This window comes from Oncorhynchus keta, unplaced genomic scaffold (genome assembly GCF_023373465.1).
Source record: "Oncorhynchus keta strain PuntledgeMale-10-30-2019 unplaced genomic scaffold, Oket_V2 Un_contig_2400_pilon_pilon, whole genome shotgun sequence".
NCBI classification, from domain to species: domain Eukaryota; kingdom Metazoa; phylum Chordata; class Actinopteri; order Salmoniformes; family Salmonidae; genus Oncorhynchus; species Oncorhynchus keta.
The window spans coordinates 30,001-56,106 of NW_026283683.1; the positions used below are offsets into that span (position 1 = coordinate 30,001).

General features: G+C 41.8%; 1 protein-coding gene across 1 annotated transcript in view; it reads right to left on the reverse strand.

Moving 5' to 3' along the window:
* Nucleotides 1-26,106, reverse strand: part of LOC127921928 (filamin-A-like) — a gene marked incomplete at both ends in the record, with an annotated part of 42,619 nt that overhangs the window by 9,318 nt on the left and 7,195 nt on the right. Inside the window, 3 exons of the mRNA XM_052505550.1 lie at nucleotides 2,112-2,312; nucleotides 4,082-4,174; nucleotides 23,345-23,492. Coding sequence (XP_052361510.1) covers nucleotides 2,112-2,312; nucleotides 4,082-4,174; nucleotides 23,345-23,492 — 442 coding nt within the window. The remainder of the gene's footprint in view (nucleotides 1-2,111; nucleotides 2,313-4,081; nucleotides 4,175-23,344; nucleotides 23,493-26,106) is intronic.

Below are 26,106 nucleotides of genomic sequence, written 5' to 3' on the forward strand. Positions count from 1 at the left end.
AACACTAGAGACAGAAACACTAGAAACAGGAAACACTAGAAGCAGAAACCATAGAAACAGAAACAATAGAAACAGAAACACAAAACAGAAACACTAGAAACAGAAACAGAAACAATAGGAAACAGAAACACTAGAAACAGAAACAATAGAAACAGAAACACTAGAGACAGAAACACTAGAAACAGAAACACTAGAGACAGAAACACTAGAGACAGAAACAGAAACAATAGAAAACAGAAACAATAGAAACAGAAACACTCGAGACAGAAACAGAAACAATAGAAACAGAAACAATATAAACAGAAACACTCGAAACAGGAACAATAGAAACGAAACAATAGAAACAGAAACAATAGAAACAGAAACAATAGAAACAGAAACAATGAAACAGAAACACTAGAAACAGGAACACTAGAAACAGAAACAATAGAAGCAGAAACAGAAACAATAGAAACAGAAACAATAGAAACAGAAACACTAGAAACAGGAACAATAGAAACAGAAACAATAGAAACAGAAACACTAGAGACAGAAACAGAAACAATAGAAACAGAAACACTAGAGACAGAAACAGAAACAATAGAAACAGAAACACTAGAGACAGAAACAGAAACAATAGAAACAGAAACAATATAAACAGAAACACTCGAAACAGGAACAATAGAAACAGAAACACTAGAAACAGGAACACTAGAAACAGAAACAATAGAAGCAGAAACAGAAACAATAGAAACAGAAACAATAGAAACAGAAACACTAGAAACAGGAACAATAGAAACAGAAACAATAGAAACAGAAACACTAGAGACAGAAACAGAAACAATAGAAACAGAAACACTAGAGACAGAAACAGAAACAATAGAAACAGAAACACTAGAGACAGAAACAGAAACAATAGAAACAGAAACAATATAAACAGAAACACTCAGAAACAGGAACAATAAAGGAAACAGAAACAATAGAAATAGAAGTAATGAAACAGAAACAATAGAAACAGAAACACTAGAAAACAGAAACACTAGAAACAGAAACACTAGAAACAGGAACACTAGAAACAGAAACAATAGAAGCAGAAACAGAAACAATAGAAACAGAAACAATAGAAACAGAAACACTAGAAACAGGAACAATAGAAACAGATACATTAGAAACAGAAACACTAGAAACAGAAACAATAGAAACAGAAACACTAGAGACAGAAACAGAAACAATAGAAACAGAAACAATAGAAACAGAAACACTAGAAACAGAAACAATAGAAACAGAAAGAATAGAAACAGAAACAATAGAAACAGAAACACTAGAAACAGAAACATAGAAACAGGAACACTAGAAACAGAAACAATAGAAACAGAAACACTAGAGACAGAAACAGAAACACTAGAAACAGAAACAATAGAAACAGAAACCCTAGAGACAGAAACAGAAACAATAGAAACAGAAACAATAGAAACAGAAACACTAGAAACAGGAACAATAGAAACAGAAACAATAGAAACAGAAACACTAGAAACAGAAACAATAGAAACAGAAACACTAGAGACAGAAACAGAAACAATAGAAACAGAAACATTAGAAACAGAAACACTAGAAACAGGAACAATAGAAACAGAAACAATAGAAACATAAACGCTAGAAACAGAAACAGAAACAATAGAAACAGAAACAATAGAAACATAAACACTAGAAACAGAACAGAAACAATAGAAACAGAAACACGAGAAACAGAACAATAGAAACAGAAACACGAGAAGCAGGAACAATAGAAACAGAAACACTAGAAACAGGAACAATAGAAACAGAAACACTAGAAACAGGAACAATAGAAACAGAAACAATAGAAACAGGAACAATAGAAACAGAAACTGGAAGTAGAAACAGAAACAGTAGAAACAGAAATAATAGCAAGGAACACCACAGACAGAAAGACTAGAAACAGAAAATTTTGAAAATGAAACACAAGAAACCCCAGAAACACAAACAGTAGAAACACAAACACTAGAATTGGAAACAGAAAAACTGTTTCTAATTCGGTTTCATGTGTTGCTATTTTGACAGTGAAGGGGGTTCTTGCCGATCTGCCCCTCCCCTCCCTCCCCCTCCTGTCTCACCCTCTCCTATGTTCACAGTGAAGGGGCTCTTGCTGATTTGTCCTCCAGCGAAGGTAACGTAGATGGTGTGGGCCCCCTCCAGGGTGGGTTTATAGGTGCAGCGGTACGAACTGTTGCCCTTATCCTCTATCTGACTCACCACCACGTCCTTCTTACCCGCTGGGTCCATGATCACCACCTCCACCTCTCCCACACCAGCACCTGGAGACAGAGAGAGCCTTAGCACCTGGAGACAGAGAGAGCCTTAGCACCTGGAGACAGGGAGAGCCTTATCACCTGGAGACAGAGAGCCTTATCACCTGGAGACAGAGAGAGCCTTATCACCTGGAGACAGGGAGAGCCTTAGCACCTGGAGACAGGGAGAGCCTTATCACCTGGGAGACAGAGAGAGCCTTATCACCTGGAGACAGAGAGAGCCTTAGCACCTGGAGACAGAGAGAGCCTTATCACCTGGAGACAGAGAGAGCCTTAGCACCTGGAGACAGAGAGAGCCTTAGCACCTGGAGACAGAGAGAACCTTAGCACCTGGAGACAGAGAGAGAGCCTTAGCACCTGGAGACAGAGAGAGAGCCTTAGCACCTGGAGACAGAGAACCTTAGCACCTGGAGACAGAGAGAGCCTTATCACCTGGAGACAGAGAGAACCTAGCACCTGGAGACAGAGAGAGAGCCTTAGCACCTGGAGACAGAGAGAGCCTTAGCACCTGGAGACAGAGAGAACCTTAGCACCTGGAGACAGAGAGAGCCTTAGCACCTGGAGACAGGGAGAGCCTTAGCACCTGGAGACAGAGAGAGCCTTAGCACCTGGAGACAGAGAGAGAGCCTTAGCACCTGGAGACAGAGAGAACCTTAGCACCTGGAGACAGAGAGAGCCTTATCACCCTGGAGACAGGGAGAGCCTTAGCACCTGGAGACAGAGATTGCCTTAGCACCTGGAGACAGAGAGAGCCTTAGCACCTGGAGACAGGGAGAGCCTTAGCACCTGGAGACAGAGAGAGCCTTAGCACCTGGAGACAGGGAGAGCCTTATCACCTGGAGACAGAGAGAGCCTTAGCACCTGGAGACAGGGAGAGCCTTAGCACCTGGAGACAGAGAGCCTTAGCACCTGGAGACAGAGACAGCCTTAGCACATGGAGACAGAGAGCCTTAGCACCTGGAGACAGGGAGAGCCTTAGCACCTGAGACAGGGAGAGCCTTATCACCTGGAGACAGAGAGAGCCTTATCACCTGGAGACAGCAGGCCTTAGCACCTGGAGACAGGGAGAGCCTTAGCACCTGGAGACAGAGAGCCTTATCACCTGGAGACAGGGAGAGCCTTAGCACCTGGAGACAGAGAGCCTTAGCACCTGGAGACAGAGAGCCTTATCACCTGGAGACAGAGACAGCCTTATCACCTGGAGACAGAGACAGCCTTAGCACCATACCAATATACTGTATAGTATATGTTTTTCTGTTGTTAAAGAAGTGGAAAGGAAATGGACTGATGTTTATGAATCGTGGTGTCTTCTCCTGCAGTATAAAATATACACTAAGTGTACAAAGCATTAGGAACACTTTCCTAATATTGAGTTGCAACCCCTTTTTGGCCTCAATTCGTTGAGGAATGGACTTTTCATCTACATTGATTGACGTGGATTTAACAGGTGACATCAAAAAGGGACCATAGCTTTCACCTGGATTCACCTAGTCAGTCTATGTCATGGAAAGTGCAGGTGTTCCTAATGTTTTGTCCACTCAGTGTAGACTCAATATATACACATAACACACGTAACAAGGCTGAAGTAGAGGGCAAGCGAGAGGTGTTGCTGGAGGTGAATAAACCAACAAAGACTCGGTGGGGAAAGGAGCCAAAAGCGACAAATATACAGTCATCCTTACTAACTGAGCTGCCAGAGAGGAAGGAAACAGCAAGAGACCAATGATGATTTTAAAACAGTCCCAGAGTTCAATAGCTGAGAAAACAGTTGGTACCTGCGGTGTAGACATCAAAGTATGTGGTCTTATTGGCGATGTTCCCAGCAGGTTCTAGTCCAGGTCCCTGGGCTGTAGCTTTACTGCTGTCTCCTGAGCCATCCCCACATCCACCTCATAAGGAGACTTATTGATGTGTAGCCCCGCAAACAGCACCGTCACCTGGTAAAACACAGTTACCAAACAACACCATCACCTAGTAAAACACAGAGTTACCAAACAGCACCGTCACCTGGTAAAACACAGTTACCAAACAACACCATCACCTAGTAAAACACAGAGTTACCAAACAGCACCGTCACCGAGTAAAACACAGTTACCAAACAACACCATCACCTAGTAAAACACAGAGTTACCAAACAACACCGTCACCTGGTAAAAACACAGTTACCAAACAACACCATCACCTAGTAAAACACAGTAATAATACACAGTTACCAAACAACACCGTCACCTGGTAATAATACGCACTGTTACCAAACAACACCGTCACCTGGTAATAATACACACTGTTACCAAACAACACCATCACCTGGTAATAATACACACTGTTACCAAACAACACCATCACCTGGTAATAATACACACTGTTACCAAACAACACCGTCACCTGGTAATAATACACACTGTTACCAAACAACACCATCACCTGGTAATAATACACACTGTTACCCAACAACACCATCACCTAGTAATAATACACACTGTTACCCAACAACACCATCACCTAGTAATAATACACACTGTTACCCAACAACACCATCACCTGGTAATAATACACACTGTTACCAAACAACACCATCACCTGGTAATAATACACACTGTTACCAAACAACACCATCACCTAGTAATAATACACACTGTTACCAAACAACACCATCACCTGGTAATAATACACACTGTTACCAAACAACACCATCACCTAGTAATAATACACACTGTTACCAAACAACACCATCACCTGGTAATAATACACACTGTTACCAAACAACACCATCACCTGGTAATAATACACACTGTTACCAAACAACACCATCACCTGGTAATAATACACACTGTTACCAAACAACACCATCACCTGGTAATAATACACACTGTTACCCAACAACACCATCACCTAGTAATAATACACTCTCTTACCAAACAACACCATCACCTGGTAATAATACACACTGTTACCAAACAACACCATCACCTGGTAATAATACACACTGTTACCAAACAACACCGTCACCTGGTAATAATACACACTGTTACCAAACAACACCATCACCTGGTAATAATACACACTGTTACCAAACAACACCATCACCTGGTAATAATACACACTGTTACCAAACAACACCATCACCTGGTAATAATACACACTGTTACCAGACAACACCATCACCTGGTAATAATACACACTGTTACCAAACAACACCATCACCTGGTAATAATACACTGTTACCCAACAACACCATCACCTAGTAATAATACACACTGTTACCCAACAACACCATCACCTAGTAATAATACACACTGTTACCCAACAACACCATCACCTGGTAATAATACACACTGTTACCAAACAACACCATCACCTGGTAATAATACACACTGTTACCAAACAACACCATCACCTAGTAATAATACACACTGTTACCAAACAACACCATCACCTGGTAATAATACACACTGTTACCAAACAACACCATCACCTAGTAATAATACACACTGTTACCAAACAACACCATCACCTGGTAATAATACACACTGTTACCAAACAACACCATCACCTGGTAATAATACACACTGTTACCAAACAAACACCATCACCTGGTAATAATACACACTGTTACCAAACAACACCGTCACCTGGTAATAATACACACTGTTACCCAACAACACCATCACCTAGTAATAATACACTCTCTTACCAAACAACACCATCACCTGGTAATAATACACACTGTTACCAAACAACAACATCACCTGGTAATAATACACACTGTTACCCAACAACACCATCACCTGGTAATAATACACTGTTACCAAACAACACCATCACCTGGTAATAATACACACTGTTATCAAACAGCACCATCACCTAGTAATAATACACACTGTTACCAAACAACACCATCACCTGGTAATAATACACTGTTACCAGACAACACCATCACCTGGTAATAATCACACTGTTACCAAACAACACCATCACCTGGTAATAATACACACTGTTACCAAACAACACCGTCACCTGGTAATAATACACACTGTTACCAAACAACACCATCACCTGGTAATAATACACACTGTTACCAAACAACACCATCACCTGGTAATAATACACACTGTTACCCTACAACACCATCACCTGGTAATAATACACACTGTTACCAGACAACACCGTCACCTGGTAATAATACACACTGTTATCAAACAGCACCATCACCTAGTAAAACACAGAGTTACCGAACAGCACCATCACCTGGTAATAATACACACTGTTACCAAACAACACCATCACCTAGTAATAATACACTGTTACCAAAACAACACCATCACCTAGTAATAATACACACTGTTACCCAACAACACCATCACCTGGTAATAATACACACTGTTACCCAACAGCACCATCACCTGGTAATAATACACACTGTTACCCAACAACACCATCACCTAGTAATAATACACACTGTTACCCAACAACACCATCACCTAGTAATAATACACACTGTTACCCAACAACACCATCACCTGGTAATAATACACACTGTTACCAAACAACACCATCACCTGGTAATAATACACACTGTTACCAAACAACACCATCACCTAGTAATAATACACACTGTTACCAAACAACACCATCACCTGGTAATAATACACACTGTTACCAAACAGCACCATCACCTAGTAATAATACACACTGTTACCAAACAACACCATCACCTAGTAATAATACACTGTTACCAAACAACACCATCACCTGGTAATAATACACACTGTTACCAAACAACACCATCACCTGGTAATAATACACACTGTTACCAAACAACACCATCACCTGGTAATAATACACACTGTTACCAAAACAACACCATCACCTGGTAATAATACACACTGTTACCAAACAACACCATCACCTGGTAATAATACACACTGTTACCAAACAACACCATCACCTGGTAATAATACACTGTTACCAGACAACACCGTCACCTGGTAATAATACACACTGTTATCAAACAGCACCATCACCTAGTAAAACACAGAGTTACCGAACAGCACCATCACCTGGTAATAATACACACTGTTACCAAAACAACACCATCACCTAGTAATAATACACACTGTTGCAAACAACACCATCACCTGGTAATAATACACACTGTTACCAAACAACACCATCACCTGGTAATAACAATACACACTGTTACCAAACAACACCATCACCTGGTAATAATACACACTGTTACCAAACAACACCATCACCTGGTAATAATACACACTGTTACCAAACAACACCATCACCTGGTAATAATACACTGTTACCAAACAACACCATCACCTGGTAATAATACACACTGTTACCAGACAACACCGTCACCTGGTAATAATACACACTGTTATCAAACAGCACCATCACCTAGTAAAACACAGAGTTACCGAACAGCACCATCACCTGTAATAGCAATACACACTGTTACCAAACAACACCATCACCTAGTAATAATACACACTGTTACCAAAACAACACCATCACCTAGTAATAATACACACTGTTACCAAACAGCACCATCACCTGGTAATAATACACACTGTTACCCAAAACATCACCTAGTAATAATACACACTGTTCACCTAGTAATAATACACACTGTTACCAAAACAACAACACCATCACCTGGTAATAATACACTTTGTTACCAAACAACACCATCACCATCATCACCTGGTAATAATACACTGTTACCCAAACAACACCATCACCTGGTAATAATACACACTGTTACCAAAAACAACACCATCACCTGGTAATAATACACACTGTTACCAAACAACACCATCACCTAGTAATAATACACACTGTTACCCAACAACACCATCACCTAGTAATAATACACACTGTTACCCAACAACACCATCACCTGGTAATAATACACACTGTTACCCAACAACACCATCACCTAGTAATAATATCACTCTCTTACCAAACAACACCATCACCTGGTAATAATACACACTGTTACCAAAAACAACACCATCACCTGGTAATAATACACACTGTTACCCAACAACACCATCACCTGGTAATAACTGTTACCAAACATACCATCACTAAAACACAGTTACCAAACAACACCATCACCTGGTAATAATACACACTGTTACCAAACAACACCATCATCACCTGGTAATAATACACACTGTTACCCAACAACACCATCACCTGGTAATAATACACACTGTTACCAAACAACACCATCACCTGGTAATAATACACACTGTTACCAAACAACACCATCACCTAGTAATAATACACACTGTTACCAAACAACACCATCACCTGGTAATAATACACACTGTTACCCAACAACACCATCACCTGGTAATAATACACACTGTTACCAAACATCACCATCACCTGGTAAAACACAGTTACCAAACAACACCATCACCTGGTAATAATACACTGTTACCAAACAACACCATCACCTGGTAATAATACACACTGTTACCCAAACAACACCATCACCTAGTAATAATACACACTGTTACCCAACAACACCATCACCTAGTAATAATACACACTGTTACCCAACAACACCATCACCTGGTAATAATACACACTGTTACCCAACAACACCATCACCTAGTAATAATACACTCTTTGCAAACAACACCATCACCTGGTAATAATACACACTGTTACCAAACAACACCATCACCTGGTAATAATACACTCTGTTACCAAACAACACCATCACCTGGTAATAATACACTGTTACCCAACAACACCATCACCTGGGTAATAATACACACTGTTACCAAACATCACCATCACCTGGTAAAACACAGTTACCAAACAACACCATCACCTGGTAATAATACACACTGTTACCAAACAACACCATCACCTGGTAATAATACACACTGTTACCCAACAACACCATCACCTAGTAATAATACACACTGTTACCCAACAACACCATCACCTAGTAATAATACACACTGTTACCCAACAACACCATCACCTGGTAATAATACACACTGTTACCCAACAACACCATCACCTGGTAATAATACACACTGTTACCCAACAACACCATCACCTGGTAATAATACACACTGTTACCAAACAACACCATCACCTGGTAATAATACACACTGTTACCCAACAACACCATCACCTGGTAATAATACACACTGTTACCCAACAACACCATCACCTAGTAATAATACACACTGTTACCAAACAACACCGTCACCTGGTAATAATACACACTGTTACCAAACAACACCATCACCTGGTAATAATACACAGAGTTACCAAACAACACCATCACCTGGTAATAATACACACTGTTACCAAACAACACCATCACCTGGTAATAATACACACTGTTACCAAACAACACCATCACCTGGTAATAATACACACTGTTACCAAAACAACACCATCACCTAGTAATAATACACACTGTTACCAAACAACACCGTCACCTGGTAATAATACACACTGTTACCAAACAACACCATCACCTTGTAAAACACAGAGTTACCAAACAACACCGTCACCTGGTAATAATACACACAGTTACCAAACAACACCATCACCTGGTAATAATACACACTGTTACCAAAACAACACCATCACCTGGTAATAATACACACTGTTACCAAACAACACCATCACCTGGTAATAATACACACTGTTACCAAACAACACCATCACCTAGTAATAATACACACTGTTACCACAACACCATCACCTAGTAATAATACACACTGTTACCAAACAGCACCATCACCTGGTAATAATACACACTGTTACCAAACAACACCATCACCTGGTAATAATACACACTGTTACCAAACAACACCGTCACCTGGTAATAATACACACTGTTACCAAACAACACCATCACCTGGTAATAATACACACTGTTACCCAACAACACCATCACCTGGTAATAATACACACTGTTACCAAACAACACCATCACCTGGTAATAATACACACTGTTACCAAACAACACCATCACCTGGTAATAATACACACTGTTGCAAACAACACCATCACCTGGTAATAATACACACTGTTGCAAACAACACCATCACCTAGTAATAATACACACTGTTACCAAACAACATCATCACCTGGTAATAATACACACTGTTACCAGACAACACCGTCACCTGGTAATAATACACACTGTTACCCAACAACACCATCACCTGGTAATAATACACACTGTTACCAAAAAACACCATCACCTGGTAATAATACACACTGTTACCAAACACCATCACCTGGTAATAATACACACTGTTACCAAACAACACCATCACCTGGTAATAATACACACTGTTACCAAACAACACCATCACCTGGTAATAATACACTGTTACCAAAACAACACCATCACCTGGTAATAATACACACTGTTACCAAACAACACCATCACCTGGTAATAATACACACTGTTACCAAACAACACCATCACCTGGTAATAATACACATTGTTACCAAACAACACCATCACCTGGTAATAATACACACTGTTACCAAACAACACCATCACCTGGTAATAATACACACTGTTACCAAACAACACCATCACCTGGTAATAATACACTCTGTTACCAAACAACACCATCACCTGGTAATAATACACACTGTTACCAAAACAACACCATCACCTGTAATAATACACACTGTTACCAAACAACACCATCACCTGGTAATAATACACTCTGTTACAAACAACACCATCACCTGGTAATAATACACACTGTTACCAGACAACACCGTCACCTGGTAATAATACACACTGTTACCCAACAACACCATCACCTGGTAATAATACACAATGTTCATGTAGAGTTTGGTAATTACAGGGGATACCTACCAACATCACCTGGTTAGGTTACCAAACAACACCATCACCTGGATTAAGGTTTACAGGTTACCAAAGGTCGTGACCCGGTAGGTTAGGTTAGGAACAGGTTACAAAAACAACACCATCACCGGGTTAAGGTACACAGAATGTCATACGTTGAGTAAGGGTTAAGGTTAGGAATAATGGTTAACATTAGGTTAGGTTAGGAATAGGTTAGGTTGGGAATAATGAGTTAAGGGTTAGGTTAGGTTAGGAGGTAAGGGTTAGGTTAGGAATCAGGTTACATTTAGGGGTTAGGAATAAGGGTTAAGGTTAGGGTAGGTCGATTACGTTAGGTATGTTTAGGTGATTTCGGAATAATGTTTAAGGTTACTGTAGGTTCATTTAACTTATGAATAAGGATTAAGGTTAGGGTAGGTTAGAAATATAGGTTAGAGTAGGTTACGTTAGGAATAAGGGTTAAGGTTAGGTTAGGGTAGGTTAGGAACATGGGTTAAGGTTAGTGGAGGAATAAGGGTTAAGGTAGGTTAGGGTAGGTTAGGGTAGGATTAAGGGTTAAGGTTAGTGTAGTGTCGATTACGTTAGGAGTAAGGGTTAAGGTTAGGAATAATGGTTAAATTTAGGTTAGGTTAGGAATAAGGGCTAAGGTTAGGGTAGGACTAAGGGTTAAGGTTAGGTATGTTTAGGTCAGTTAGGAATAGGGTTAGGGTTAGGGTTAGGGTTAGGGTTAGGGTTAGGGTTAGGGTTAGGGTTAGGGTTAGGGTTAGGGTTAGGGTTAGGGTTAGGGTTAGGGTTAGTGTCGATTACGTTAGGAGTAAGGGTTAAGGTTAGGAATAATGGTTAAATTTAGGTTAGGTTAGGAATAAGGGCTAAGGTTAGGGTAGGACTAAGGGTTAAGGTTAGGTATGTTTAGGTCAGTTAGGAATCATGTTTAAGGTTACTGTAGGTTCATTTAAGTTATGAATAAGGATTAAGGTTAGGGTAGGTTAGAAATATAGGTTAGAGTAGGTTACGTTAGGAGTAAGGGTTAAGGTTTGGGTAGGTTAGGTTAGGTTAGGAATAAGGGTTAAGGTTAGGTTAGGGTAGGTTAGGAACATGGGTTAAGGTTAGTGGAGGAATAAGGGTTAAGGTTAGGGTAGGTTAGAAATATAGGTTAGAGTAGGTTACGTTAGGAGTAAGGGTTAAGCTTTGGGTAGGTTAGGTTAGGTTAGGAATAAGGGTTAAGGTTAGTGGAGGAATAAGGGTTAAGGTAGGTTAGGGTAGGTTAGGGTAGGATTAAGGGTTAAGGTTAGTGTAGTGTCGATTACGTTAGGAGTAAGGGTTAAGGTTAGGAATAATGGTTAAATTTAGGTTAGGTTAGGAATAAGGGCTAAGGTTAGGGTAGGACTAAGGGTTAAGGTTAGGTATGTTTAGGTCAGTTAGGAATAATGTTTAAATTTAGGTTAGGTTAGGAATAAGGGCTAAGGTTAGGGTAGGTTAGAAATATAGGTTAGAGTAGGTTACGTTAGGAGTAAGGGTTAAGGTTTGGGTAGGTTAGGTTAGGTTAGGAATAAGGGTTAAGGTTAGGTTAGGGTAGGTTAGGAACATGGGTTAAGGTTAGTGGAGGAATAAGGGTTAAGGTAGGTTAGGGTAGGTTAGGGTAGGATTAAGGGTTAAGGTTCGGGTAGGGTAGGGTAGGGTAGGAATTAGGGTTAAGATAGGTTAGGGTAGGAATAAGCGTTAAGGTTAGGGTAGGAATAAGGGTTAAGGTAGGTTCGGGTAGGTTAGGGTAGGAATAAGGGTTAAGGTAGGTTCGGGTAGGTTAGGGTAGGAATAAGCGTTAAGGTTAGGGGTAGGAATAAGGATTAAGGTAGGTTCGGGTAGGGTAGGAATAAGGGTTAAGGTAGGTTCAGGTAGGGTAGGGTAGGAATAGGGGTTAAGGTTAGGGTAGGGTAGGTTAGGAATAAGGGTTAAGGCAGGTTAGGGTAGGAATAGGGGTTAAGGTTAGGATAGGGTAGGTTAGGAATAAGGGTTAAGGCAGGTTAGGGTAGGAATAGGGGTTAAGGTTAGGGTAGGGTAGGTTAGGAATAAGGGTTAAGGCAGGTTAGGGTAGGAATAAGGGTTAAGGTAGGTTAGGGTAGGAATAGGGGTTAAGGTTAGGGTAGGGTAGGTTAGGAATAAGGGTTAAGGCAGGTTAGGGTAGGAATGAGGGTTAAGGTTAGGGTAGGGTAGGTTAGGAATAAGGGTTAAGGCAGGTTAGGGTAGGAATAAGGGTTAAGGTTAGGTTAGGTTAGGAAAAAGGGTTAAGGTTAGGGTAGGGATAGAACAGAAAGTGTACCTTGTGCATCCCAGTGACCTTGGGTATGTAGAAGACAGAGTAGGTTTGGTTCATATCATTGTTGGCTGTCACTTTGGCCTGACAGGAGGATACATAGAGAGAGAGAGAGAGAGAGAGAGAGAGAGAGAGAGAGAGAGAGAGAGAGAGAGAGAGAGAGAGAGAGAGAGAGGAGAGAGAGAGAGAGCAGAGAGAGAGAGAGAGAGAGAGAGGGGCGAGAGAGAGAGAGAGAGGGCGAGAGAGAGAGAGAGGGCGAGAGAGAGAGAGAGAGAGAGAGAGAGAGAGGGCGAGAGAGAGAGAGAGAGAGATAGAGAGAGAGGCGAGGAGAGAGAGAGAGAGAGAGGGCGAGAGAGAGAGAGGAGAGAGAGAGAGAGAGAGAGAGAGAGATAGAGAGAGAGGGCGAGAGAGAGAGAGAGGGCGAGAGAGAGAGAGAGAGAGAGAGAGAGAGAGAGAGAGAGAGAGAGAGAGATAGAGAGAGAGAGGTTGAGCTAACTTAGGCTTATGCGATTAGCATGAGGTTGAGCTAACTTAGGCAATTGCGATTAGCATGAGGTTGAGCTAACTTAGGCTTATGCGATTAGCATGAGGTTGAGCTAACATAGGCTTATGCGATTAACATGAGGTTGAGCTAACATAGGCTTATGCGATTAGCATGAGGTTGAGCTAACGTAGGCTTATGCGATTAACATGAGGTTGAGCTAACATAGGCTTGTGCGATTAGCATGAGGTTGAGCTAACATAGGCTTATGCGATTAGCATGAGGTTGAGCTAACTTAGGCTTATGCGATTAGCATGAGGTTGTAAGTAACAAGAACATTTCCCAGGACATAGACATATCTGATATTGGCAGAAAGCTTAAATTCTTGTTAATCTAACTGCACTGTCTAATTTACAGTAGCTATTACACTGAAAGAATACCATGCTATTGTTTGAGGAGCACAATTTTTAACATAAAAAGTTATTAATAATGAAATTAGGCATATTTGGGCAATCTTGATACAACATTTTGAACAGACATGCAATGATACATTGGATCAGCTTAAAACATTGCACATACACTTCCATCTAGTGGCCAAAATGTATATTGCACCTGGGCTGGAATAATACATTATGGCCTTTCTGCATTTCAAAGATGATGGTACAAAAAAGAATCCAAAAGAAAGTTTTATTGTATTTATTTTTGTATTATCTTTTTATTATCTTTACCAGATCTATTGTGTTATATTCTCATACATTTCTTTCACATTTCCATGTTCCCTTTCAAATGGTACCAAGAATATGCATATCCTGCATCAGGGCCTGAGCTACAGGCAGTTAGATTTGAGTATGTCATTTCAGGCGAAAATTGGGAAAAGGGGCGGATCCTTAAGTTTATTTTAAGTAAAGCTACTAAGCAACCAAGCTGCTAGGACAGAACAGACCTGGCTGCAACTGCAATTAGCACTGAAGTTTGAAGTGAGAGCTGCCTTTGAATCCCCCTATCCCTGTGGAGAGGTCATTACAATACAGGAACCACATGTATAAGGTTCGCGTTCACAACAGGACAGTTGTAAATCATGCAGCGCATTGTGTCAAGACCGCAGATTTTAAAGTAACAACAAATGTCGGCACATAGAGAGGACACTTTCGGCGCCACAGAGATGGCCGCCGCCGGCGTTCTAGTGAAACTATGCAGTTTTTTGTTTTTTTACGTGTTATTTCTTACATTAGTACCCCAGGTCATCTTAGTTTCATTACATACAGTCGAGAAGAACTACTGAATATAAGATCAGCGTCAACTCACCAGTACGACCAAGAATATGATTTTCGCGAAGCGGATCCTGTGTTCTGCATTTCAACCAGGACAACGGGAATGGCTCCCAGCCCGGCGACCCAAAAAAACGACTCCATAAAAGAGGGAAACGAGGCGGTCTTCTGGTCAGACCCCCGAGGGGGCACATCGTGCACCACTCCCAGCATTCTTTCGCCAATGTCCAGTCTTTGACAACAAGGCTGATGAAATCCAGCAAGGGTAGCATTCCAGAGGGACATCAGAGACTGTAACGTTCTTGCTTCACGGAAACATGGCTCACTGGAGAGACGCTATCGGAGGCGGTGCAGCCAGCGGGTTTCTCCACGCATTGCGCCGACAGAAACAAAACATCCTTCTGGCAAGAAGAGGGGCGGGGCGTATGCCTTATGGCTAACGAGACATGGTGTGTAATGAACTTCGCTCTGTTGTTTGTAGAGAGTCAGACCGAAATGCAGCGTGTAGGTTACTCATGACTTTAATGAAGAATAATGCGGTACATGAAATAACTGAAAATACAAAAAACAACAAACGAGTGAAACTAATACAGCCTATCTGGTGACTAACACTAAGACAGGTACAATCACCCACGAAATACAACGCGCACTCAGGCTGCCTAAATACGGTTCCCAATCCGAGACAACGAGAATCAGCTGACTCCAATTAGGAATCGCCTCAGGCAGCCAAGCCTAACTAGACACACCCCTAATAATACACACTCCCAATTAATACAAACCCCAATACGAAATACAACATATAAACCCATGTCACACCCTGGCCTACCCACACATATAACAAAAACACAAGATACAATGACCAAGGCGTGACAGTGTGATCATAGAAACATACAGGAACTCAAATCCTTCTGTTCACCTGATTTAGAATTCCTCACAATCAAATGTCGACCGCATATCTACCAAGAGAATTCTCTTCGATTATAATCACAGCCGTATATATTCCCCCAAAGCAGACACATCGATGGCTCCGAACAAACTTTATTTGACTATTTGCAAACTGGAATCCATACATCCTGAGGCTGCATTCATTGTAGCTGGGGATTTTAACAAGGCTAATCTGAAAACAAGACTCCTAAATTGTATCAGCATATCGATTGCGCAACCAGGGCTGGAAAAATCCTGGATCATTGTTATTCTAACTTCCGAGACGCATATAAGGCCCTCCCCCGCCCTCCTTTCAGAAAAGATGACCACGACTCCATTTTGCTGATCCCTGCCTACAGACAGAAACTAAAACAAGAAGCTCCCAGGCTGAGGTCTGTCCAACGCTGGTCCGACCAAGCTGATTCCACACTCCAAGACTGCTTCCATCACGTGGACTGGGATATATTTCGTATTGCGTCAGATAACAACATTGACGAATACGCTGATTCGATTGCGAGTTCATTAGAACGTGCGTTGAAGATGTCGTTCCCATAGCAACGATTAAAACATTCCCTAACCAGAAACCGTGGATTGATGGCAGCATCCGCGTGAAACTGAAAGCGCGAACCACTGCTTTTAATCAGGGCAAGGTGTCTGGTAACATGACCAAATACAAACAGTGTAACTATTCCTCCGCAAGGCTATTAAACAAGCTAAGCGTCAGTATAGAGACAAAGTAGAATCTCAATTCAACGGCTCAGACACAAGAGGTATGTGGCAGGGTCTACAGTCAATCACGGACTACAAGAACAAAAACCAGCCCAGTCACGGACCAGGATGTCTTGCTCCCAGGCAGACTAAATAACTTTTTTGCCCGCTTTGAGGACAATACAGTGCCACTGACACGGCCTGCAATGAAAACATGCAGCGGACTCTCCTTCACTGCAGCCGAGGTGAGTAAAACATTTAAACGTGTTAACCCTCGCAAGGCTGCAGGCCCAGACGGCATCCAGCCGCGCCCCTCAGAGCATACGCAGACCAGCTGGCCGGTGTGTTTACGGACATATTCAATCAATCCCTATACCAGTCTGCTGTTCCCACATGGTTCAAGAGGGCCACCATTGTTCCTGTTCCCAAGAAAGCTAAGGTAACTGAGCTAAACGACGACCGCCCCGTAGCACTCACTTCCGTCATCATGAAGTGCTTTGAGAGACGAGTCAAGGACCATATCACCTCCACCCTACCTGACACCCTAGACCCACTCCATTTGCTTACCGCCCAAATAGGTCCACAGACGATGCAATCTCAACCACACTGCACACTGCCCTAACCCATCTGGACAAGAGGAATACCTATGTGAGAATGCTGTTCATCGACTACAGCTCGGCATTCAACACCATAGTACCCTCCAAGCTCGTCATCAAGCTCGAGACCCTGGGTCTCGGCCCGCCCTGTGCAACTGGGTACTGGACTTCCTGACGGGCCGCCCCCAGCTGGTGAGGGTAGGCAAAAACATCTCCACGCGCTGAACCCTCAGAACGGTGCGTTCTGAGCCCTCTCCTGTACTCCCTGTTCACCCACGACTGCGTGGCCACGCACGCCTCCAACTCTCAATCATCAAGTTTGCAGACGACACAACAGTGGTAGGCTTGATTACCAACAACGACGAGACGGCCTACAGGGAGGAGGTGAGGGTTCATCGACATTCAACACCATCAACGTCAACAAAACTAAGGAGATGATTGTGGACTTCAGGAAACAGCAGAGGGAACACCCCCTATCCACATCGATGGAACAGTAGTGGAGAGGGTAGCAAGTTTTAAGTTCCTCGGCATACACATCACAGACAAACTGAATTGGTCCACTCACACTGACAGCGTCGTGAAGAAGGCGCAGCAGCGCCTCTTCAACCTCAGGAGGCTGAAGAAATTTGGCTTGTCACCAAAAGCACTCACAAACTTCTACAGATGCACAATCGAGAGCATCCTGGCGGGCTGTATCACTGCCTGGTACGGCAACTGCTCCGCCCACAACCGTAAGGCTCTCCAGAGGGTAGTGAGGTCTGCCAACGCATCACCGGGGCAAACTACCTGCCCTCCAGGACACCTACACCACCCGATGTTACAGGACGGCCATAAAGATCATCAAGGACAACCACCTGAGCCACTGCCTGTTCACCCCGCTATCATCCAGAAAGCGAGGTCAGTACAGGTGCATCAAAGCTGGGACCGAGAGACTGAAAAACAGCTTCTATCTCAAGGCCATCAGACTGTTAAACAGCGACCACTAACATTGAGTGGCTGCTGCCAACACACTGACTCAACTCCAGCCACTTTAATAATGGGAATTGATGGGAAATGATGTAAAAATATATCACTAGCCACTTTAAACAATGCTCCCTAATATAATGTTTACATACCCTACATTATTCATCTCATATGTATACGTATATACTGTACTCTATATCATCTACTGCATCCTTATGTAATACATGTATCACTAGCCACTTTAACTATGCCACTTTGTTTACATACTCATCTCATATGTATATACTGTACTCGATACCATCTACTGTATCTGCCTATGCTGCTCTGTACCATTACTCATTCATATATCTTTATGTACATATTCTTTATCCTTACACTGTGTATAAGACAGTAGTTTTGGAATTGTTAGTTAGATTACTTGTTGGTTATTACTGCATTGTCAGAACTAGAAGCACAAGCATTTTGCTACACTCGCATTAACATCTGCTAACCATGTGTATGTGACAAATAAAATTGTATTTGATTTGATTTGATTTGATTTAGAAGTGTCTGCTGAAAGCTTAAATTATTGTTAATATAACTGTTCTGTCCAATTTACAGTAGCTATTACTGCAAAAAAATGCAATGTTATTGTTTGAGAGCTCCTAACAACAAAACACTTTAGGTTTGATATATTCACCTCTGAAAGTGAAATGTGTACTTACATTCTGAAATATTGCTCTGATTTATCATCCAAAGGGTCCCAGAGATAACATGAAGTGATCCTAAAAAGGTCCATATAGCACGTACGATTGATTTTATATTTCCACTCGTTCAATTTGCAAACAAAGGAATCTGTGAATATCTCAACCTAAGCGTTGTTTGAAAGAGTCAAAACACGTTTGCATTTATTCCTCAGAGATCCTAGAAGGTAACAAGATCACTATTTCTTTAGGGATGTAGTATATCCTATAGGACACCATATCAGAGATCCTAGAAAGTAACAAGATCACTATTTCTTTAGGGATGTAGTATATCCTATAGGACACCATATCAGAGATCCTAGAAGGTAACAAGATCACTATTTCTTTAGGGATGTAGTATATCCTATAGGACACCATATCAGAGATCCTAGAAGGTAACAAGATCACTATATCATTAGGGATGTAGTATATCCTATAGGACACCCTATCAGAGATCCTAGAAGGTAACAAGATCACTATTTCTTTAGGGATGTAGTATATCCTATAGGACACCATATCAGAGATCCTAGAAGGTAAACAAGATCACTATATCATTAGGGATGTAGTATATCCTATAGGACACCCTATCAGAGATCCTAGAAGGTAACAAGATCACTATTTCTTTAGGGGTGTAGTATATCCTATGGGACACCATATTTGGTCAGAGAGCGACGCCTTCATGGCACGCTGATGACGGGCGATCGTCACTTGAACAACTGTATCTTTGTCAAATAAGTTTTGGCATCGGGCCAAACAAAGCTGGCTAGATAGCCAATGAGCTGGGCTTCACGGGAGTATCTGGAAACCATGTATGTGTCGTAAAATGTAGCTTCTAACCTTCTAGCTTCTAAGTACGACAGCATGCTTTTTCATTTTGGACAAACATTATAAGGATATTCAGAGTTATGAAGTTATAAAAACGGGTTGTTTTGTAAATGTTGAACTTATAATATGTCTACTAATACTGGAAAAGCTGAATCAAAGTCCAAGTATACAGATTTGACGATATTCTTGTAGAAAAATGGAATATGAATGTGAATGTCTTCTTCACGATTTGCCCAAATATACCTGGGGACTTGACACTAAAAGTCTTCTTGTTCACTCATTTTTTCAAGTTATCCATCTGAAACTTCGCACATACAGAGTCATGGTTTTGAGAATGACACAAATATTAATTTTCACAAAGTCTGCTGCCTCAGTTTGTATGATGGCAATTTTGCATATACTCCAGAATGTTATGAAGAGTGATCAGATGAATTGCAATTAATTGCAAAGTCCTCTTTGCCATGCAAATGAACTGAATCCACAAAAAAAACATTTCCACTTCATTTCAGCCCTGCCACAAAGGACCAGCTGACATCATGTCAGTGATTCTCTCATTAACACAGGTGTCTCAGATGTCTACCTGGCCCACCACTCCACCCTGGACTTGAACAGCCTTTACGACCAGGTCCACCTCTACAAGGCAGCAATCCCAACTTTTGCCAGGATCCTGAAGGACGTCACCCGCAACAGTAGCCCCAGCACCTCACACAGGAGCAACACTGCAATGGACACCATGCCCAGACAAGCAAGACACCTTCCCTTACCTGCAAGACCCACTCCCAGACCTGCGAGACCCTCCCAGACCTGCGAGACCCCTCCCAGACCAGCGAGACCCCCTCCCAGACCAGCGAGACCCCTCCCAAACCTGTGAGACCCCTGTTGGGGATGAATCAGAATTAGTTGGGTAACATAGATAGGATGTTTTATTTTCATGATATGCTTATGAGTTATTTCTCATAAGAATGTATTTTGTTGTACTATAGTGGTCGCCATTGGCAGTTATCTGTTCTCTGTCAGGACTAAGTTGCATGGGGCAATGAGAGGGGAGAGGTCAAGGTGTCATCATGTGTAAACATATCTTTGCTCCACTGTGTCTGTGTGCCAGTCACTCCCTACTTTTCCCATCGGGGAGAGGAGGATGGCAGTGTCTGGAATCATTCTATGCTCTCTTTTGTTGTTCCTATCTTGACCTATAGCCTCATCTCCTCTCCGTGAGCTTGTCCAGGATTAGTTGTATTTAGAAGTGGTTGTATCTAAATGACAATTTGATATATATCATAGGGTGGGGGTAATGTCTTGGTACCATTTTGTACCAAGGACGAGATAAGAGCTTTGTTTAGGAGACCAAACTGAACGATAATTTATAGCCAACTCTGTCTGGCTAGGGATACCCCTCTCTGAAGTAAAGTCTTTCTTTGTGTAAGTTCCTAAGACCTGTGGTTTGGTCATGTCGTCTAGGGGGGGTGGATCTTTGCTATAAAGGATCCCATATGCCATTATGTTGACCACTCTCAACTTTTCATGAGAGATACTGAACTGTTGAAAGTCAAAATGCTATTGCATTCTAAACTACCGCCCATTTGAAAAAAGGAAAATGCAATGAATATTTACTCTGAGCTGCGCTTCGATCGGTTGGTCGTAGATGGGAGGCCGGGTTGTCCTTTGAAGAATGTCTGGTGGTAGAATGGATAGTACCGTCTGCCGTCGAACCGTTACTCTGTCCGTCCCTCTCCTAGCCAACGCCTACAGTTGCTGCGCTACAGTTGCTTCTTTAGTGAATAAGAGTTCAAAGTTCCTACCAAGTTGACAAACTTTACTTTATTCTGGCTGGTATAGTTGAAATTCATCCTTCCAGCGTGTAGGTCGTCACCTTTAGATTGATATTTGATGCTAATTTCGTCAGGTTCTTGCTGAGGTTGGCTTAGTTTTTGTCCTTTCAACGTGGGGACCTCAAGTCCGCACGTCCTTGGAGCAGAAGGTTACATTTTCGTCAAGGGGCTTATATAGGGTTGGGAGAGAGGGCCGTGTTTCATAGTTTACAACCAGTCCTTTGTCCTTTGAAGAGTGTCTCTGGTGGTGAACGGGAAACGTTGTAGTGTCGTCATTGTGTGGTAGACGGGATACTCTGTCCGTCCTTACTAGCCCACGCTCTAGTCTTCTGAAAACTAAATTCTCTCATTTGGAAGCTAAAATTACATTTAATCTTTTCACAAATAGTTTCATTTCAATTCTATTTTAATTGCACAACAATTCCATCTGATAACTATAATGTGTAGACTTTCCCAGATACAGTTTATGTCATCCTGTCATCAGTCATGTCTCAGATGACAACCGAACTAACATCATATTCATTAAGCACCAACGCATATTTTCAACTGGCTCTATTACCGAAATATGGTTCCTTTCCTTCCACTTGTTTGATGTTCCCAGACTCTCTATGTTTAACAAAGGCTATTCAAGAGTCCCTCAGTAGAGTTGGAGAGAGGAAGGGAGAAAGGTATTTATGGGGGTATCATAAACCTTACCCACAGGCCAACGTCATGACAACTGTATATAGACAAAATATGACATTTGAAATGTCTTTATTCTTTTGGAACTTCTGTAAGTGTAATGTTTACTTTTTATTGTTTATTTCATTTGTGTTTGTTATTTACTTCACTTGCTTTGGCAATGTTAACATATGTTTCATGCCAATAAAGCCCTTGAATTGAATTGAGAGAGATGTCACATAGAGATACAGACAGAGAGAGATGTCACAGAGAGAGACAGAGAGAGAGAGAGAGATGACACACAGCGATACAGACAGAGAGAGAGATGACACACAGAGAAACAGAAAGACAAGATGTGTATGCTGTGTGCATGCGAATGCATACCTCCTCTTTGTGTCCGGCAGGGTCCTCTACATGCACTAGACCCTCTCCCATCCCAGCACTGATGGTCTCCACTGTAAACACTGCCTTCTTCATCACAAAGTTACCTACTGGCTCTATACCTGGAGAAAGAGAGAGAGAGAGAGAGAGAGAGAGAGAGAGAGAGAGAGAGAGAGAGAGAGAGAGAGAGAGAGAGAGAGAGAGAGAGAGAGACTAAGAGAATCAAAGCGACATTGTGATGGGTTATTGCACACTTATATTTTTATATGGTGATGGTGGTGGTGGTGGTGGTGGTGGGGCTGCAGGTAGCCTAGCGGTTAGAGCGTTGGGCCAGTAACCAAGAAGTCACAGGTTCGAAAACCTGATCAGACAAGGTGAAAATATTCCGTTGTGACCTTGAGCAAGGCACTTAACCTAAATTGCTCCAAAGGGTGTCTGACGGTAAAACAACACCTGTGTATGTGACAATGAACAGTGTACCTGGTCCGTATGCGCAGGCATTCTTGGGGTTGAGTCCTGGGCACAGGGGTGCACCAGGCTTCAGTTTGGACTTGGGGAACTGGGACAGGTATGTCATCACGGAATGTTCATCTACATTGGGGTCAACAATTTCCTCTGGGGTTATCACCTAGAAATCAGACCGGACACAATGTTTAGACACACACACACAACATCACTATTGGGTCTTTTTTCGATTAAATCGGTCCATATATAGCCTAGATATCGATCTATGAAGACTGTGTGATCAAACTTCCGACTACAACTGTATGTGGATGACTCAACACTATACACTTCAGCTACTGCAGTGACTGAAATGACTCAACACTATACATCTTCAGCTACTGTGACTGAAAATGACTCAACACTATACACTTCAGCTACTGCAGTGACTGAAAATGACTGCAACACTATACACTTCAGCTACTGCAGTGACTGAAATGACTCAACACTATCAGCTACTGCAGTGACTGAAATGACTGTAACACTATACACTTCAGCTACTGCAGTGACTGAAATGACTCAACACTATACACTTCAGCTACTGCAGTGACTGAAATGACTAACACATACACTTCAGCTACTGCAGTGACTGAAATGACTGCAACACTATACACTTCAGCTACTGCAGTGACTGAAATGACTGCAACACTATACACTTCAGCTACTGCAGTGACTGAAATGACTCAACACTATACACTTCAGCTACTGCAGTGACTGAAATGACTGCAACACTATACACTTCAGCTACTGCAGTGACTGAAATGACTGCAACACTATACACTTCAGCTACTGCAGTGACTGAAATGACTCAACACTATACACTTCAGCTACTGCAGTGACTGAAATGACTCAACACTATACACTTCAGCTACTGCAGTGACTGAAATGACTCAACACTATACACTTCAGCTACTGCAGTGACTGAAATGACTGCAGTGACTGAAATGACTCAACACTCATATACACTACACTGAAATGACTCAACACTATACACTTCACTGCAGTGACTGAAATGACTCAACACTATACACTTCAGCTACTGCAGTGACTGAAATGACTCAACACTATACACTTCAGCTACTGCAGTGACTGAAATGACTCAACACTATACACTTCAGCTACTGCAGTGACTGAAATGACTCAACACTATACACTTCAGCTACTGCAGTGACTGAAATGACTCAACACTATACACTTCAGCTACTGCAGTGACTGAAATGACTGCAACACTATACACTTCAGCTACTGCAGTGACTGAAATGACTCAACACTATACACTTCAGCTACTGCAGTGACTGAAATGACTCAACACTATACACTTCAGCTACTGCAGTGACTGAAATGACTCAACACTATACACTTCAGCTACTGCAGTGACTGAAATGACTCAACACTATACACTTCAGCTACTGCAGTGACTGAAATGACTCAACACTATACACTTCACACTTCAGCTACTGCAGTGACTGAAATGACTCAACACTATACACTTCAGCTACTGCAGTGACTGGAAATGACTCAACACTATACACTTCAAATGACTGAAATCAACACTATACACTTCAGCTACTGCAGTGACTGAAATGACTCAACACTATACACTTCAGCTACTGCAGTGACTGAAATGACTCAACACTATACACTTCAGCTACTGACTCAGTGACTGAAATGACTGCAACACTATACACTTCAGCTACTGCAGTGACTGAAATGACTAACACAACACTATACACTTCAGCTACTGCAGTGACTGAAATGACTCAACACTATACACTTCAGCTACTGCAGTGACTGAAATGACTGCAACACTATACACTTCAGCTACTGCAGTGACTGAAATGACTGCAACACTATACACTTCAGCTACTGAAATGACTCAACACTATACACTTCAGCTACTGCAGTGACTGAAATGACTCAACACTATACACTTCAGCTACTGCAGTGACTGAAATGACTCAACACTATACACTTCAGCTACTGCAGTGACTGAAATGACTCAACACTATACACTTCAGCTACTGCAGTGACTGAAATGACTGCAACACTATACACTTCAGCAGTGACTGAAATGCAGCTGCTGCAGTGACTGAAATGACTCAACACTTCAAAGAGCAGTTAGTTTCAGAATGGGTGGCAAGGAATAAGTTGGTCCTAAATATTTCCAAAACTAAAATAATTGTATTTGGGACAAATCATTCAGTAAACCCTTAACCTCAAATAAATATTGTAATGAATAATATAGAATTTGAGCAATGTTCGATCAAGTTACAGTCCAGGCTCTGGTTGGGCCATGCAAGGACATTGAGACTTGTCCTAAAGCCAGTCCTACGTTGTCTTGGCTGTGTGCTTAAGGTCCTGTAAATATGTCCGGCAGAGTGTGTTGTCCTTTGGTCTGACATGCGTGTTCAGAAACATGACCAAGTCAAGATCCAGAGCGTGATTAAGACGGGGCAGGGATCATTGGTATAGATCAAGAATCTGCCACCAACCTGTTCACAAAACTCATCCTCCTAAAACTTTTACAGGACAATACCATCCCCTTCACTCAAAACTCATCCTCCTAAAACTTTTACAGGACAATACTCATCCCCTTCACTCAGAACTCATCCTCCTAAAACTTGAAAGCATTTCATAGGACAGCACTCATCCCCTTCACTCAAAACTCATCCTCCTAAAACTTGAAAGCATTTTACAGGACAGTACTCATCCCATTCACTCAGAACTCATCCTCCTAAAAC